Raw genomic sequence first — 13,904 nt, forward strand, 5'->3', positions numbered from 1 at the left:
TCCGGCTCCTTGGAGTCACGGGCTTCGCAGAGAATAGGGCTGGTGTTCGGCTCGATCGCCGTAGAGATTGCAGCCCCCGAGGCGGTGTCCAACCACCCATCCTCAATTGGCGCAGTTGGCTCCGAATTAAGGGTCGAAGCTGATGCGGGTGCGGCCTCCAGGGCACTGTTCGGCGGCAGAGCTAGATCATGCCCATCGTGACAGTGCGGCGCGCTCGGCTGCGGCTCGAATCCGTCGAAGATCAAGTCTCCGCGGAGGTCGGCCGTGTAGTTCAAACTTCTGAATCTGACTTGATGGCTAGGGGCATAGCTTTCGATCTGCTCCAGATGACCAAGCGAATTGGCCCGCGGTGCAAAGCCGCCGAATACGAAGATCTATCTGGGGAGAAAAGTCTCACCCTGGATCGCATCACTGTTGATGATCGGAGAAGCCATCGGGCCTAAAAGTGACGACACAGAGGAACTCTCAATGAAAGCACCAATGTCGGAGTCAAAACCGGCGGATCTTGGGTAGGGGGTCCCGAACTGTGCCTCTAGGCAGATGGTAACAGGAGGCAGGGGACACGATGTTTTACCCAGGTTCGGGCCCTCTTGATGGAGTTAAAACCCTACGTCCTGCTTGATTAATATTGATGATATGGGTAGTACAAGAGTAGATCTACCACGAGATCAAGGAGGCTAAACCCTAGAAGCTAGCCTATGGTATGATTGTTGTTCGTCCTATGGACTAAAACCCTCCAGTTTATATAGACACCAGAGAGGGCTAGGGTTACACAGAGTCGGTTACAATGGTAGGAGATCTACATATCTGTATCGCCAAGCTTGCCTTCCACGCCAAGGAAAGTCCCTTCCGGACACGGGACGAAGTCTTCAATCTTGTATCTTCATAGTCCAGGAGTCCTGCCGAAGGTATAGTCCGGCTATCCGGACACCCTCTAATCCAGGACTCCCTCAGCTCTCGTAAGGGGTGAAGTCAGTATCCGGCTCCATCGCCACTGAGAGTGCGGCCTCCATGGAGGGGTCTATCCCCCCGCCCTGGGATGGCGCAATTTGCTCCGGATTGAGGGCCGGAGTAGTTGCAGGTGTGATCTCCAGAACAATGTCCGACGGCAGAGTTACGTCATGCTCGTCGTGATGGTGCGGTGCACCTGCATGAGCTTGAATTCGTAGAAGATCAAGTCTCCGCGGATGTCGACAGTGTAGTTTAAGTTTCCGAATCTAACCTGATGGCCAGGGGCGTAGCTCTCGATCTGCTCCAGATGGCCAAGCGAGTTGGCCCGCAGTGCGAAGCCGCCGAATAAGAAGATCTGTCCGGGGAGGAAAACCTCACCTTGGACCGCATCGTTGCTGATGATCGAAGGAGCCATCAAGCCTTACAGTGACGGCACAGTGGAACTCTCAATGAAAGCACCAATGTCGGTGTCAAAACCGGTGGATCTTGGGTAGGGGGTCCCGAACTGTGCGTCTAAGGCAGATGGTAACAGGAGGCGGGGGACACGATGTTTACCCAAGTTCGGGGCCTCTTGATGGAGGTAATACCCTACTTCCTACTTGATTGATCTTGATGATATGAGTATTACAAGAGTTGATCTACCACGAGATCGTAGAGGCTAAATCCTAGAAGCTAGCCTATGGTATGATTGTTGTTGTCGTACGGACTAAACCCTCCGGTTTATATAGACACCGGAGGGGGCTAGGGTTACACAGAGTCGGTTACAAGGGAGGAGATCTACATATCCGTATTGCCAAGCTTGCCTTCCACGCCAGGGAGAGTCCCATCCGGACACGGGACGAAGTCTTTAATCTTGTATCTTCATAGTCCAACAGTTCGGCCAAAGGATATAGTCCGGCTGTCCGAAGACCCCCTAATCCAGGACTCCCTCACTCTCTTATTTTACAAGGTTTACATAAAGAGGGAGAATGCCGGTAGCTGGGATTCTGGGCTGGAAAAGGAGCAATTAGAGACCTATTCTGCACAGCTCCAAAAGCCCTGAAACTTCATGGAAGTAATTTTCAGAATATATAAAAAATAGCGAGCGCAAGAAGTACCAGAGGGGGCCACTCACCAGCCACAAGGGTGAGGGCGCGCCCTACCCCCCTAGGCGCACCCCCTGCCTCATGGTCCCCCTGGTGGCCCTCCGATGCCCATCTTCTACTATATGGAGTCTTTCGTTGAGGAAAAAATCATAAGCAAGCTTTCGAGACGAGACTCCACCGCCAAGAGGCGGAACCTTGGTGGAACCAATCTAGGGATCCAGCGGAGCTGTTCTATCGGGGACACTTCCCTCCGGGAGGTGGAAATCATCGCCATCGTCATCACCAACGATCCTGTCATCTGGAGGGGGTCAATCTCCATCAACATCTTCACCAGCACCATCTCCTCTCAAACCCTAGTTCATCTCTTGTATCCAATTATTTTCTCTAAGTCTAAGATTGGTACCTGTCGATTGCTAGTAGTGTTGATTACTCCTTGTAGTTGATGCTAGTTGGTTTACTTGGTGGAAGATCATATGTTCAGATCCTATATGCACATTAATACCTCTCTGATTATGAACATGAATATGCTTTGTGAGTAGTTACGTTTTGTAACACCCTCGATGCGACTATAGCTCCCACGTGTCGAGGCACAACTTAGAGACATAATCGCATTGAAGGCATATGTCGCAAGTTAGGCAATCTTCACAACATCCCATGTAACATAAGTAATAAAGGGGAGATAACATAGTTGGCTTACACTCGCCACGTCAATCAAGTACATAAATAACATTACATCATCCAAACACTCATGGCCCGACTACGGCGCCAAAATAAAAGAGAACCCAACATGCGACACGGTCCCAATCACCCCCAACTGGGCACCACTACTGATCATCGGGAAAGGAAACATAGTAACATTGAGAGTCTTCGTTGAACTCCCACTTGAGCTCACACGCGTCTCCTGGAGCGGAATCATCAGGCCCTGCATCTGGTGTAATAGTAATCTGTGAGCCACAGGGACTCAGCAATCTTGCACCCTCGCGATCAAGACTATTTAAGCTTATAGGTAAGGCAAGGTAAAATATGAGTGGAGCTGCAGCAAGCGACTAGCAAGTATGGTGGCTAACTTATACGCAAAAGAGAGCGAGAAGAGGAGGCAAGGCGCGAGCGAGAAACTAGAGAGCAACCTGCGCAAAACATTACTCCAACACCGTGTCCACTTCCCGGACTCCGCCAAGAAGAGGCCATCACAGCAACACACTCAGTTGATTCATTTTAAAGTAATTAAGGTTCAAGTTATCTACAACCGGACATTAACAAATTCCCATCTGCCCATAACCGCGGGCACGGCTTTTGAAAGTTCAATCCCTGTAGGGGAGTCCCAACTTAGCCCATGACAAGCTCTCACGGTCAACGAAGGAATAGACCTCCTCCCAAGACGTTCCGATCAGACTCGGTATCTCGGTTACTCAAGACAACTCCGTCAATGGTAAAACAAGTCCAGCAACACCGCCCGCTGTGCCGACAAATCCCGATAGGAGCTACACATATCTCGTTCTCAGGGCACACCGGATAAGCTAAGCGTACGGGAGCCAACGTAACCCAAGTTGCCAAGGGACGGCCCTGCACGGTGCTCTAGGTTGGACCAACACTCAGAGGAGCACTGGCCCGGGGGGGTTAAAATAAGATGACCCTTGAGTCCACGAAACCCAAGGGAAAAGGCTAGGTGGAAAATGGTAAAACCAAGGTTTGGCATTGCTGGAGGAGTTTTATTCAAGGCGGACTGTCAAGGGGTTCCCATTATAACCCAACCGCGTAAGGAACGCAAAATCCGGGAACATAACACCGATATGACGGAAACTAGGGCGGCAAGAGTGGAACAAAACACTGGGCGAGAGGCCGAGCCTTCCACCCTTTACCAAGTATATAGATGCATTAAGATAACATGGCAATATAATGATATCCCAACAAGTAAATAAAAGATGTTCCAACAAGGAACGGTCTCCAATCTTCACCTGCAACTAGCAACGCTATAAGAGGGGCTGAGCAAAGCGGTAACATAGCCAAACAACGGTTTGCTAGGACAATGGTGGGTTAGAGTTTTGACATGGCAATTTGGGAGGCTTGCAAGCAAGTGGTAGGCATCGTAGCAATGGCATAGCAAAAGAGCGAGCAAACTAGCATAGCAAAGATAGTAGTGATTTTGAGGGTATGATCATCTTGCCTGCACAGTTGTCAGAGTTGACTGGATCCTCGAAAGCAAACTCAACGGACTCCTCATTAGCGAACTCGTCTCCCGGCTCTACCCAAACAAGACAAACAAGCAACAAGGATACAATCAACCACGTGCAAGAACAAGCAATATGATGAAATGATGATATGCTATGCGGGATGCGATGCGGGATGCAAAATGCAAGATATGACAGGAAATGCATGAACCTGGCCTCAACTTGGAATTCCAAGGGTGCCACTGGAAAGATGAGATGAAATCGCTTGAAAACGATATAAAGAACGCCGGAATCGGAGTTACGGTTTGGAAATGGCAAGCGATTCAAAAATGACACTGGTCTGCGATTTACAGCAAGTAGGCATCTAAATGCAATGAAATGAACATGCTACAGCACCCAAACATGACAACAAAATACATGGCAGGGATGCACACAAGATGCTTAACAAAAGTCTAGCACCGAGATACGGCCAAATCATCCATTAACAGGTTCAAACAAGCATGGCAAAAATGCAAATGGCAAACAGATCTCCGACTTAGTGAAATCAACACTTGTCTGGAATTTCAGATCATATAGCCCTCTTCGGAGCAACGAAACAACATGCTACAGGACCTGAACATGACAAAGAAAGACATGGCATGGAGCTACTCAACAATCTTAACAAAAGTACCTTAGTGACCTTGAGCCAAAAGGGATCACAAAATATACTAACAAGCACACGAACATAGCAAAAACATAATTAGTTTTCAGACTTAGTGAAAACTGGGACATGCTGAAACATAACTCACGAAGGCATGTTTACGAGCTCGATGCACTCACCACGGTGCAAGTCATGGCAAGACAAGCATATATCCCTTAAGAAGGCACAAAATGCAAGCTATACATAGCAAGAACAATAGCATAGCATGCATGGATCAATTGCAATAACGTCGGCAAAATCGCAAACAAGTTGACGATCTGCCCTGGTTCGCAACGAAGCAAAAGTAGAGCTCGATTGACTCAAGCTAGGGTGCTCCATAATTGCAAACAAAGACATGGATGGATATAGCACTACAATATTAATAAAACATCCTTACTGATCATCCTCAAAAGAGGCACGGATCACTAGGAAACAACAAGAACATATGGCATCATGAGATAAACAATCCCAGGACTTAGTGAAATCACTAAGTCCCTGAAAACAGAATTAGCAAGTACACCACTTTGCAAGCTTGCACAAGTCACAACACAAATCCTAAAAATACATGGGTTGCACCTCTAGAGAGATGACAAAACCCTTAACAAAACATATGTAGAACTCATGGGCATTGCATGCACACAATAATCATGGCATAAATGACAAGTGCTAAACGGAGTAGCAGATCTGACAATTAACTCAAGTAGCCCTCTTCTAACAGCATCCCGGGCATCAAGATAAGCTCAAATGAAAATGATGCAATGGAACTAAATGATGTACTCTCTGAGATGAACATTTTGATATGCTATATGCTTGAATCAGAGCTACGGATGCAAAGTTACGGAGCCTCGAACATGGGCATATGAACTAAAAATATCCGGGACTTGGTGAAAAAAACTACCCCGGATTAGGGTTTACTGTAGCAACCCCGATCCAGATCTGGATCGCACTGTTCACCGGTGCGCGGAAGCTGAGGACGGCGGGCATGAAGACGGCGGTCGGCGGAGGCGAGGTCGCCGGCGGCCGGGGCGGCTTGCGGCGCTCCGGGCGGCGGCGGCGGTCGGGCGAGGCGGCCACGGCGGGGCGAGGCGGCGGCGGTGGCGGCGGCCGGCGGCGATGGCGGAGCGAGGCGGCGGGGAAGCGGCGCGGTGCTCCGGCCGCCGGAGTGGGCGAGAGAGGCGGCGCAGCCTGGCGGCGGAGGAAGCGGGCTCGGGGGACCTCCCGCCGGCTCGCCGGGCCGGCGGCGCGGGGCGGCGGTGCCCGCCACGTGGCGCCCCCTGGTAGGCACGGGTGGCTGCGTGGACAATGTCCGTCGGCGCGACTTTTTGTCCGGCGGCGCGCGAAGACGAATGGAGCTAGGGTTTCGGGGGAGGAGAAGATCCGGATTTCGGGGGTTCTTTAAAGAGACATAGAGGGAGCTAGGAGAGTCCAAATGAGGTGCGGTTTTCGGCCACGCGATCGTGATCGAACACTCTAGGATATGGAGAAGAGTTAGGTGGGTTTGGGCCAAATTGGAGGGGTGTTGGGCTGCAACACACACGAGGCCTTTTCAGTCCCTCGGTTAACCGTTGGAGTATCAAACGAAGTCCAAATGATACGAAACTTGACAGGCGGTCTACCGGTAGTAAACCAAGGCCGCTTGGCAAGTCTCGGTCCAATCCGGAAATGTTTAATCCCCACACACGAAAGAAAGCTAGAAATGACCACCGGAGGAGAACGGAGCGCCGGAATGCAAAACGGACAACGGGGAAAATGCTCGAATGCATGAGACAAACACGTATGCAAATGCAATGCACATGATGACATGATATGAGATGCATGACAATGACAACAACACACGGAGACAAAAACCCGAACCCAAGGAAATAAAATAACTTAACGCCGGAAATGGCAAGAGTTGGAGTGCAAATAGGGAAAGTTACATCCGGGGTGTTACACGTTTGTTCCTGAGGACATGGGAGAAGTCTTGCTATTCATAGTCATGTGAATTTGGTATTCATTCGATATTTTGATGAGATGTATGTTGTCTCTCCTCTAGTGGTGTTATGTGAACGTCGACTACATGACACTTCACCATTATTTGGGCCTAGAGGAAGGCATTGGGAAGTAATAAGTAGATGATAGGTTGCTAGAGTGACAGAAGCTTAAACCCTAGTTTATCTGTTGCTTCGTAAGGGGTTGATTTGGATCCATATGTTTCATGCTATGGTTAGGTTTACCTTAATACTTTTGTTGTAGTTGCGGATGCTTGCAATAGAGGTTTTTATAAGTGGGACGTTTGTCCAAGTAAGGGCAGCACCCAAGCACCGGTCCACCCACATATCAAATTATCAAAGTACCAAACGCGAATCATATGAACGTGATGAAAACTAGCTTGACGATAATTCCCATGTGTCCTCGGGAGCGCTTTTCTCTATATAAGAGTTTGTCCAGGCTTGTCCTTTGCAACAAAAAGGATTGGGCCACCTTGCTGCACTTTATTCACTTTTGTTACTTGTTGCTTGTTACAAATTATCTTGTCACAAAACTATCTATTACCTACAATTTCAGCACTTGCAGAGAATACCTTGCTGAAAACCGCTTATCATTTCCTTCTGCTCCTCGTTGGGTTCGACACTCTTACTTATCGAAAAGACTACGATAGATCCCCTATACTTGTGGTCATCATCATGCTCTACCGTCCAGGTTCTGCCGAGGGTCGTATGTATGACCCCGAGCTATTTTGTCTCTGTTTTTTCTTTGGGATGAGGCGGGTTGTTGTTCAGATTGAGCTACTGCTTTATCCCGACTGCATAGTGGTCGGTTAGCCGCATTGTCCCGACCATGTGGTACAAGTGCCGGCGCCCTCATCGAACTAAGGTAGCAACCTGTGCTTAGGGTAACCCTTGGTTGTGTGCTTGGATGTCTATCCATCTATCCTTGAGCAGGTCTTGGTCAGCTTGAAGCTGCTGCTGTTTCTTATTAGGCTCCTTGCCATGGCTAACAGCCGGCGTTTAAAGCGCTCCCGCTCAAGAGGTTCCTCGGGCACGATGAAATCCTCGTCACCGAGGCTCTCTTCGTCCTCGGAGAGCGGAAGGTAATTACTTTCCTCCGAGTCTTCATGTATGGCCTGTTCATGCGGGCTATCGTGCTCGTCCTCTAGTTCGTTTTGTTCGGATGTTGCCCCAACAGGGGCTTCACTGTCTTCGGCATCGTCCGGGGTGTTGTCTCCGGTGTCAGTATTACTTTCTTTTGCACGGCGTGACTTAGAGCAGTGCCGCTGATGCCGGCGTCTGGGCTGTGTCTCAAGAGATTTATCCTCAACTGGATCTTCTTTGTTGTCGTCGTTAGTTTCTTTAGGTGTATCCACCATGTATACATTGTATGAAGAAGTGACCGTCCCGCGTCCGGTGAGTGGCGGGTTTCGGCCCTGCTCTTCTTCGGCATCGTCGTCTATACCGTCGAAGTCTTCGAAGTCGTAATAGAGCATGTCGGTTGAGTCCTCGACAGTGGCTATGGAGTGGGTGGCGGGTGGTAAGCGAGATTATCCATCATCATCCCCTAGTTCCAACCGAACATAGTTTGGGTGTGAGTCCCCCGCCAAGGACAGGTTTTTCAATGAGTTTAGCATGTCGCTCAAAGGCGAGTGCTGGAAGATGTCTGCGGCGCTGAATTCGAAGATCGATAAACGATTAAGTTCGGCGTCCACGGGCTCGCATGGTTTGGAACTTACAGCCGGAGACGAGTCCGGAGTTCTGGTGGTACATGTGTCGTGTGAGATCGAGTCTATGTGCGGCTCCAACACCGTGGAATCTATGGCCTCCGTGGTGGGGGTCGATCCTCCCATCCTTGGATGGCGCAGTCTGCTCTGAATCTAAGGTTAGAGCGGTTATGGGAGCTGTCTCCTGGATGCGGTCCGATGACAGATTTAGGTCATGTCCCTCGGGGTGACCAGGAGTGGTAGCCGCGGTCTCGAATCCGGCGAAGATCAAGTCTCCACGGATGTCCGCAACGTAGTTCAAGCTCCCAAATCTGACCTGATGGCCAGGGGCGTAGCTTTCGATCTGCTCCAGATGGCCAAGCGAGTTGGCCCGCTGAGCGAAACCGTTGAACACGAAGATCTGTCCGGGGAGGAAGGCTCCCCCTTGGGCAGCATCGTTGTAGATGGTTGAAGGAGCCACCAAACCTCTTGATGACGGCACGGTGGAACTCTCAATGAAAGCACCAATGTCGGTGTCAAAACTGGCGGATCTCAGGTAGGGGGTCCCGAACTGTGCGTCTAAGGTCGATGTTAACAGGAGACAGGGGACATAATGTTTTACCCAGGTTCGGGCCCTCTCTATGGAGGTAATACCCTACGTCCTGCTTGATTGATCTTGATGAATATGAGTATTATAAGATTTGATCTACCACGAGATCGTAATGGCTAAACCCTAGAGGTCTAGCTTGTATGGCTATGATAATGAGTGTCCCCTCCGGACTAAGTCCTCCGGTTTATATAAACACCGGGAGGATCTAGGGTTACACAAGGTCGGTTACAAAGAAAAGAATCTTCATATTTAGTCGCCAAGCTTGCCTTCCACGCCAAGGAGAGTCTCATCCGGACACGGGTGCAGTCTTCGGTCTTTGTATCTTCACAGCCCATCAGTCCGGCCCATGGCTAACAGGCCGGACGCCCGAGGAGCCCTTAGTCCAGGACTCCCTCAGAGGGCCCCCTCCAAAATGTTACGACCGCGGATAAATGTTGATTGGGTCCTACTAATAATGCGGTGCGCTACCGGGGTTAAACGAGTCGAACACGCTTTGGAACAAAATTTGAAAGGGGCGTTAATAAATGCAATGGGTCTAAACTGCCTAATGTTATCTGCGCCCTGCACTTTTGGAATTAACGAGAGAATTCCAAAGTTCAGACGGGAGATGCCAACCTCCCCGCGCATGAAACCGTTGCACGGAGAGAATATCGGCCCCTTGAGCGTGGACCAAAACCGCTTAAACATGGCAACGGGCCAGCCATCGGGGCCCGGGGCCGTGTCAGACTTTATGCCGAGGAGGGCGGCATCGATTTCTTGGGGGAGGAAGGCCAGGCCCAGCTCCTCGTTTTCAAGGTCAGAGACCGTGAGCACCGGATCCCATAAATCCGCGCGAAGTCTTGCTAATGGCTGCTCACTCGAGCCCGTCAGCTGCATATAGAACTCGTAGACGTGGCGCATGATGTCCGATTGTCGGAGTAAGAGCCCCTGCTTTGACTGCAGACGCAATATGGCACATTTCCGACGCTGGCCGTTAGCATAAGCATGGAAATATTTAGTGTTCGCATCCCTTTCAGCGTCCACTTGAGACCCCCTCGTCTACGCCAATATTCCTCCTCCGCCCGGAGAAGGGCCTCCACTTGGCCCTCCAGGGCATAGCGATGAGCGCACTCCTGCTCGGAATCTAGCTGTGCGAGCTCCGTGACAATACTCTCCCTACGCAGTTTGTTGTCCCGGCCTTGATTGGCCCCACAGCCTTTTATGGACACTCGAAGACCAGCCCCCATCTCTGTCCGGAACTCCATGGGGCCGTTGTAGGCAGGCGTCCCATTTCTGCCTAAAAACAAGTGGCCACTATCCTCTTCGACATAGGCATAGTTTCGGTCTCATAGGGCTTTATTGTTTTCTATATGTCTTTTTTATTTCTTATCAGGTTATGCTTGTGCGCATCGTAATCATGCAGAGGCCGCATGTCACTCGTTATGCTTTCTATCAGGTTGGTGCTACATTATGAGAGAGTTAACAAAAACGCCCTTTATCAACCAAAAAAAAACTCCCTCTTCGTCAACGGGAACAAACAGACACAATATACACATACGAACTTACTGAATGTGTTCATTTATTCATTCATTATTTTCACCAGGCATTGCTTACAACAAAAAGGTAGTAAATGTCTATCTTGTCTCTGAACTCAAATACACAGACAGGCATATATATGTATGTAGTCAGAAGAGCCAATTCATTGTTGTACTTGTAGGGTGAAAAACAAAATAAATAAAAGTCGAGTTAGTGATCTGAGTCTGAATCTGAGATGGTATTGCTTGATCCATGTAGTAGGATATGTGCTTAGCTGGAAAGAAACAAACAGACAGACGGGCCCATTCATCAATGTTGAGGAGTTGTTCAGCCACCCCTGGAATTGGAATTGGAGTTGGAGTTGAAATTGGGTCTCTTGAGCTTGACAACGAATTCTTTGTCGTCGTGGTCATCGTCGCTGCTGTACTCAACTCTTCTCTTGGCCTTGGCGGCGGAATGATCTGTGTTGTGACGCGCTGTGGAAGAAGAAGAAACCAGTGGTACCGGTTTCTTCCAGCTCTCTGCAGGTTTGTGTTTGGTGACAGTGGTGGAATTTGGCGACTTGATGGGGGTCCCTGATTTGATCTGCTGCTGCCGTTTGAGCTTTCTGTCATAGGCTTTCTTGGCTCTCTCCGGAGATAACAGCCCATGCTCCATTAACCTGCAATATGTGTGTATGTTGTGTCTGTCAGGTAAGAATCACATACATACATACATACATACATACATACATACATACATACAGGTGTGACTGTTGTTGCTTTAGTAAAATATTGGTGGAGTGGAGTAGTAGTACTCGGCAGCAGTATACGTAGTAAATTTGGAAGAGGGTACATTTTTGAAGTGTGTGTGTGTGTGTGTGTGAATCATCAGGGAGGGATAATTGAGAGTTTGAGAGTGAAGTTGTTTGTGAATGCTAGTGTAGTAATTAGGTAGCTATACGTGATGTGTGCAGGGAGGGAAGAGCTAAGGAAGGATTTGAGTGACATTCAGAGAAATCAATGGATCAATCAGAGACTAGTACTCTACTAGTAACTGGGTTGGGATTGCAGCCTACTCTACTAGTAACTTGTGGGCAAGCAGCAGTAAGTGGCGATTAATTGGTGGAGCAGAGCAGAGGAGAGCAGAGGCAGAGACGTACCAGAATTCGGCCATGTCGCTGGATGGGATCTGCTTGGAGAGCGATTCGTAGAAGATCCTCAGGGGCTCCCTCTGGCAGCCAAGCAAAGCCAAATTCCATTGCAAAAAAGGGTTCCCAAATCAGATGCTTGAACTGGAAGCATACAAGTATGATAAGTATGATGAAAGAAGAAATTGTACCTCCTCTGGGGTGTCGAACTTCTGGCCGGTGAGGGAGAAGACCTTCTTGGCCTTGGCCTTGGCCTTGCCCCGGCCGCTAGCTGTAGTAGCGGCTTTCTTGGCGGCGGCGGTGGCGGCGGCGAGCTTGGCCCTGGAGGCGGCCAGCGATATGGATCTCCCGGATCCGCCTGCTCCTCCTCCTCCTTTACCCTGCACGCACGGCAAATCAAAAGAGAAGAGAAGAGAAGAGAAGAGAGCAATTACTTGTCGTATGTATGTAGTGTATTATTAGCAATTGAGGTTGCAATTGATGTCAGATTCGACTGGAGTAGTGGATTCTCTATCTGGTCTGGTCTGGTGTGGTGTGGTGTGGTGAATTATCATGTTATCTAGGAGTAGTGGAGTATGTATTGGTATGGCTATGAGATGATGATGAAGAAGTAGAGTAGAGGAATTGAGAGAGGCGGGGAGGAAGGAGAGTAGAGACAGACCTCGAATCTGGCCTTGGACAAGGACGACGACGACATCTCCGGCACCTTCTTCAAGCAGCCTCAACAAGAAGAAGAAGAAGAAGAAAGAGGAAAGGCTGTGCTGTCCCAAGGACAAGGACAAGGACAAGGATATAATAGGAGAGGAGAGCAGAGCAGAGCAGGGCACGCGCTTGGCGTGGGTTTCAGTGCCACACGCACAGAAACTTCCTTTCCTTTCCCCACCCATAAACTTCCTTTTCTTAGGCCCGGCCCAACCTACCCAGCCAGCCCAGCCAAGCTAAGCCCACCACTCTTTTTTTTCTTTTGCAGGTAGCTAAGCCCACCACTCCTTTTTTTTCTCTTTTGCGGGTAGCTAAGCCCACCACTCCAACCCAACAACACACAACTTCCCTTCCCTTTTACTCAAAAAAAAAACAACTTCTTCTTCTTTTTTGAGGGGTAACCAAAACAACTTGTTAAAGCATGCATTCCTCATCTATTTTTTCTAGTGTGTGTCTCAAAGGGAAATCTATTTCTTTTTTCTATGGAGGACACACTCACTTTGGTTATGCATGTGTCGTTGGTGACAACAAAGTGGGAGGCAGCCTTCTTTCGACCCCTCCCTCCATCCTGCTTTCTTCTCTTGTGGCCAATACCATGCCATGGGCTCCAGGGGAGGATCTTCTTCTCTACACATTGGACATGTTTGATAGGCTGCATATACCTCGGCCAGGCCAGCGCCGGAAGAAAAAGGCTCGTTCGGTTACCCGCATTCACTGTTGGGCCTGCACAACACGAACATTACAGTCCTCAGCCAGGCCCGAGCGATGCAACCCTAGGCATGTGGGCCTGGGCGGTTGCACGCGTGGGTGCGGTCCCGAGACGTCGTGTTGTTTCCACACACGTCTTCAAAAATTACACTCACCTCCCCCTCTTCGCCGCTCTCTCCCCTCTTCCCCACTCACACCGGCGGCGGCGACCAGCTGAGCTCTACTGCGAATCGATCCAAGACGGTGGCGGCAATCACCAGAGCGACTGCAGACCTCCATCGGAGCGCATCGGCCATGGCGGTAAGACCCTGTCCTCTCTGTACATTCACTGCTTATGACCCGGGCTAGATTCGATTAGAGCACGCGATTGAAGAGTTAGGAGGGGATTGAACACATCGGGGGGGGAGGATTGACATGAAGCAATTCTGCATCTACGGCTACTAGACTCATATGTTATTTTTCGATTACATCGGGGGCGGGAATCGGATTGCCTAGCCGCGGCGACCCTGGAGTCGCGTCGAGCGGCGGGGGGGGGGGTGTAGTCATCTTATTTTCTTCCTCATCGGCTTTGTCCTCATCGTCTTCGTCAAGAACGATGGGTCTTGCACACTCGCCTGCCGCCAGCGCCCTGGACACCATCTGCACCACGTCGTTGTCGGACTCCGACGACCCGAACGTACT

The 13,904-nt window shown here is 49.8% G+C and overlaps 1 protein-coding gene across 1 annotated transcript; it reads right to left on the minus strand.

Annotated features, from left to right (window-relative positions):
- Positions 1-10,710: 10,710 nt before the first annotated feature.
- Positions 10,711-12,660, minus strand: LOC123071151 (uncharacterized). The gene is made up of 4 exons (XM_044494650.1): positions 12,475-12,660; positions 12,005-12,193; positions 11,826-11,896; positions 10,711-11,345 (listed from the first exon to the last, which is right to left on the minus strand). The coding sequence occupies exons 1-4, from the start codon at positions 12,508-12,510 to the stop codon at positions 11,012-11,014; spliced, it is 630 nt and encodes a 209-aa protein (XP_044350585.1). The 5' UTR covers positions 12,511-12,660; the 3' UTR covers positions 10,711-11,011.
- Positions 12,661-13,904: the final 1,244 nt, after the last annotated feature.

This window comes from Triticum aestivum, chromosome 1A, assembly GCF_018294505.1.
Source record: "Triticum aestivum cultivar Chinese Spring chromosome 1A, IWGSC CS RefSeq v2.1, whole genome shotgun sequence".
NCBI lineage: Eukaryota > Viridiplantae > Streptophyta > Magnoliopsida > Poales > Poaceae > Triticum > Triticum aestivum.

Excerpts from the sequence above, each read along its gene's own strand:
- LOC123071151 (XM_044494650.1), bottom strand. The coding sequence starts at position 12,510 with ATGTCGTCGTCGTCCTTGTCCAAGGCCAGATTCGAG. Across the intron at positions 12,194-12,474 it reads TGTCCAAGGCCAGATTCGAG|GGTAAAGGAGGAGGAGGAGC; the intron begins GTCTGTCTCTAC and ends CCGTGCGTGCAG. Across the intron at positions 11,897-12,004 it reads AGTTCGACACCCCAGAGGAG|AGGGAGCCCCTGAGGATCTT; the intron begins GTACAATTTCTT and ends CTTGGCTGCCAG.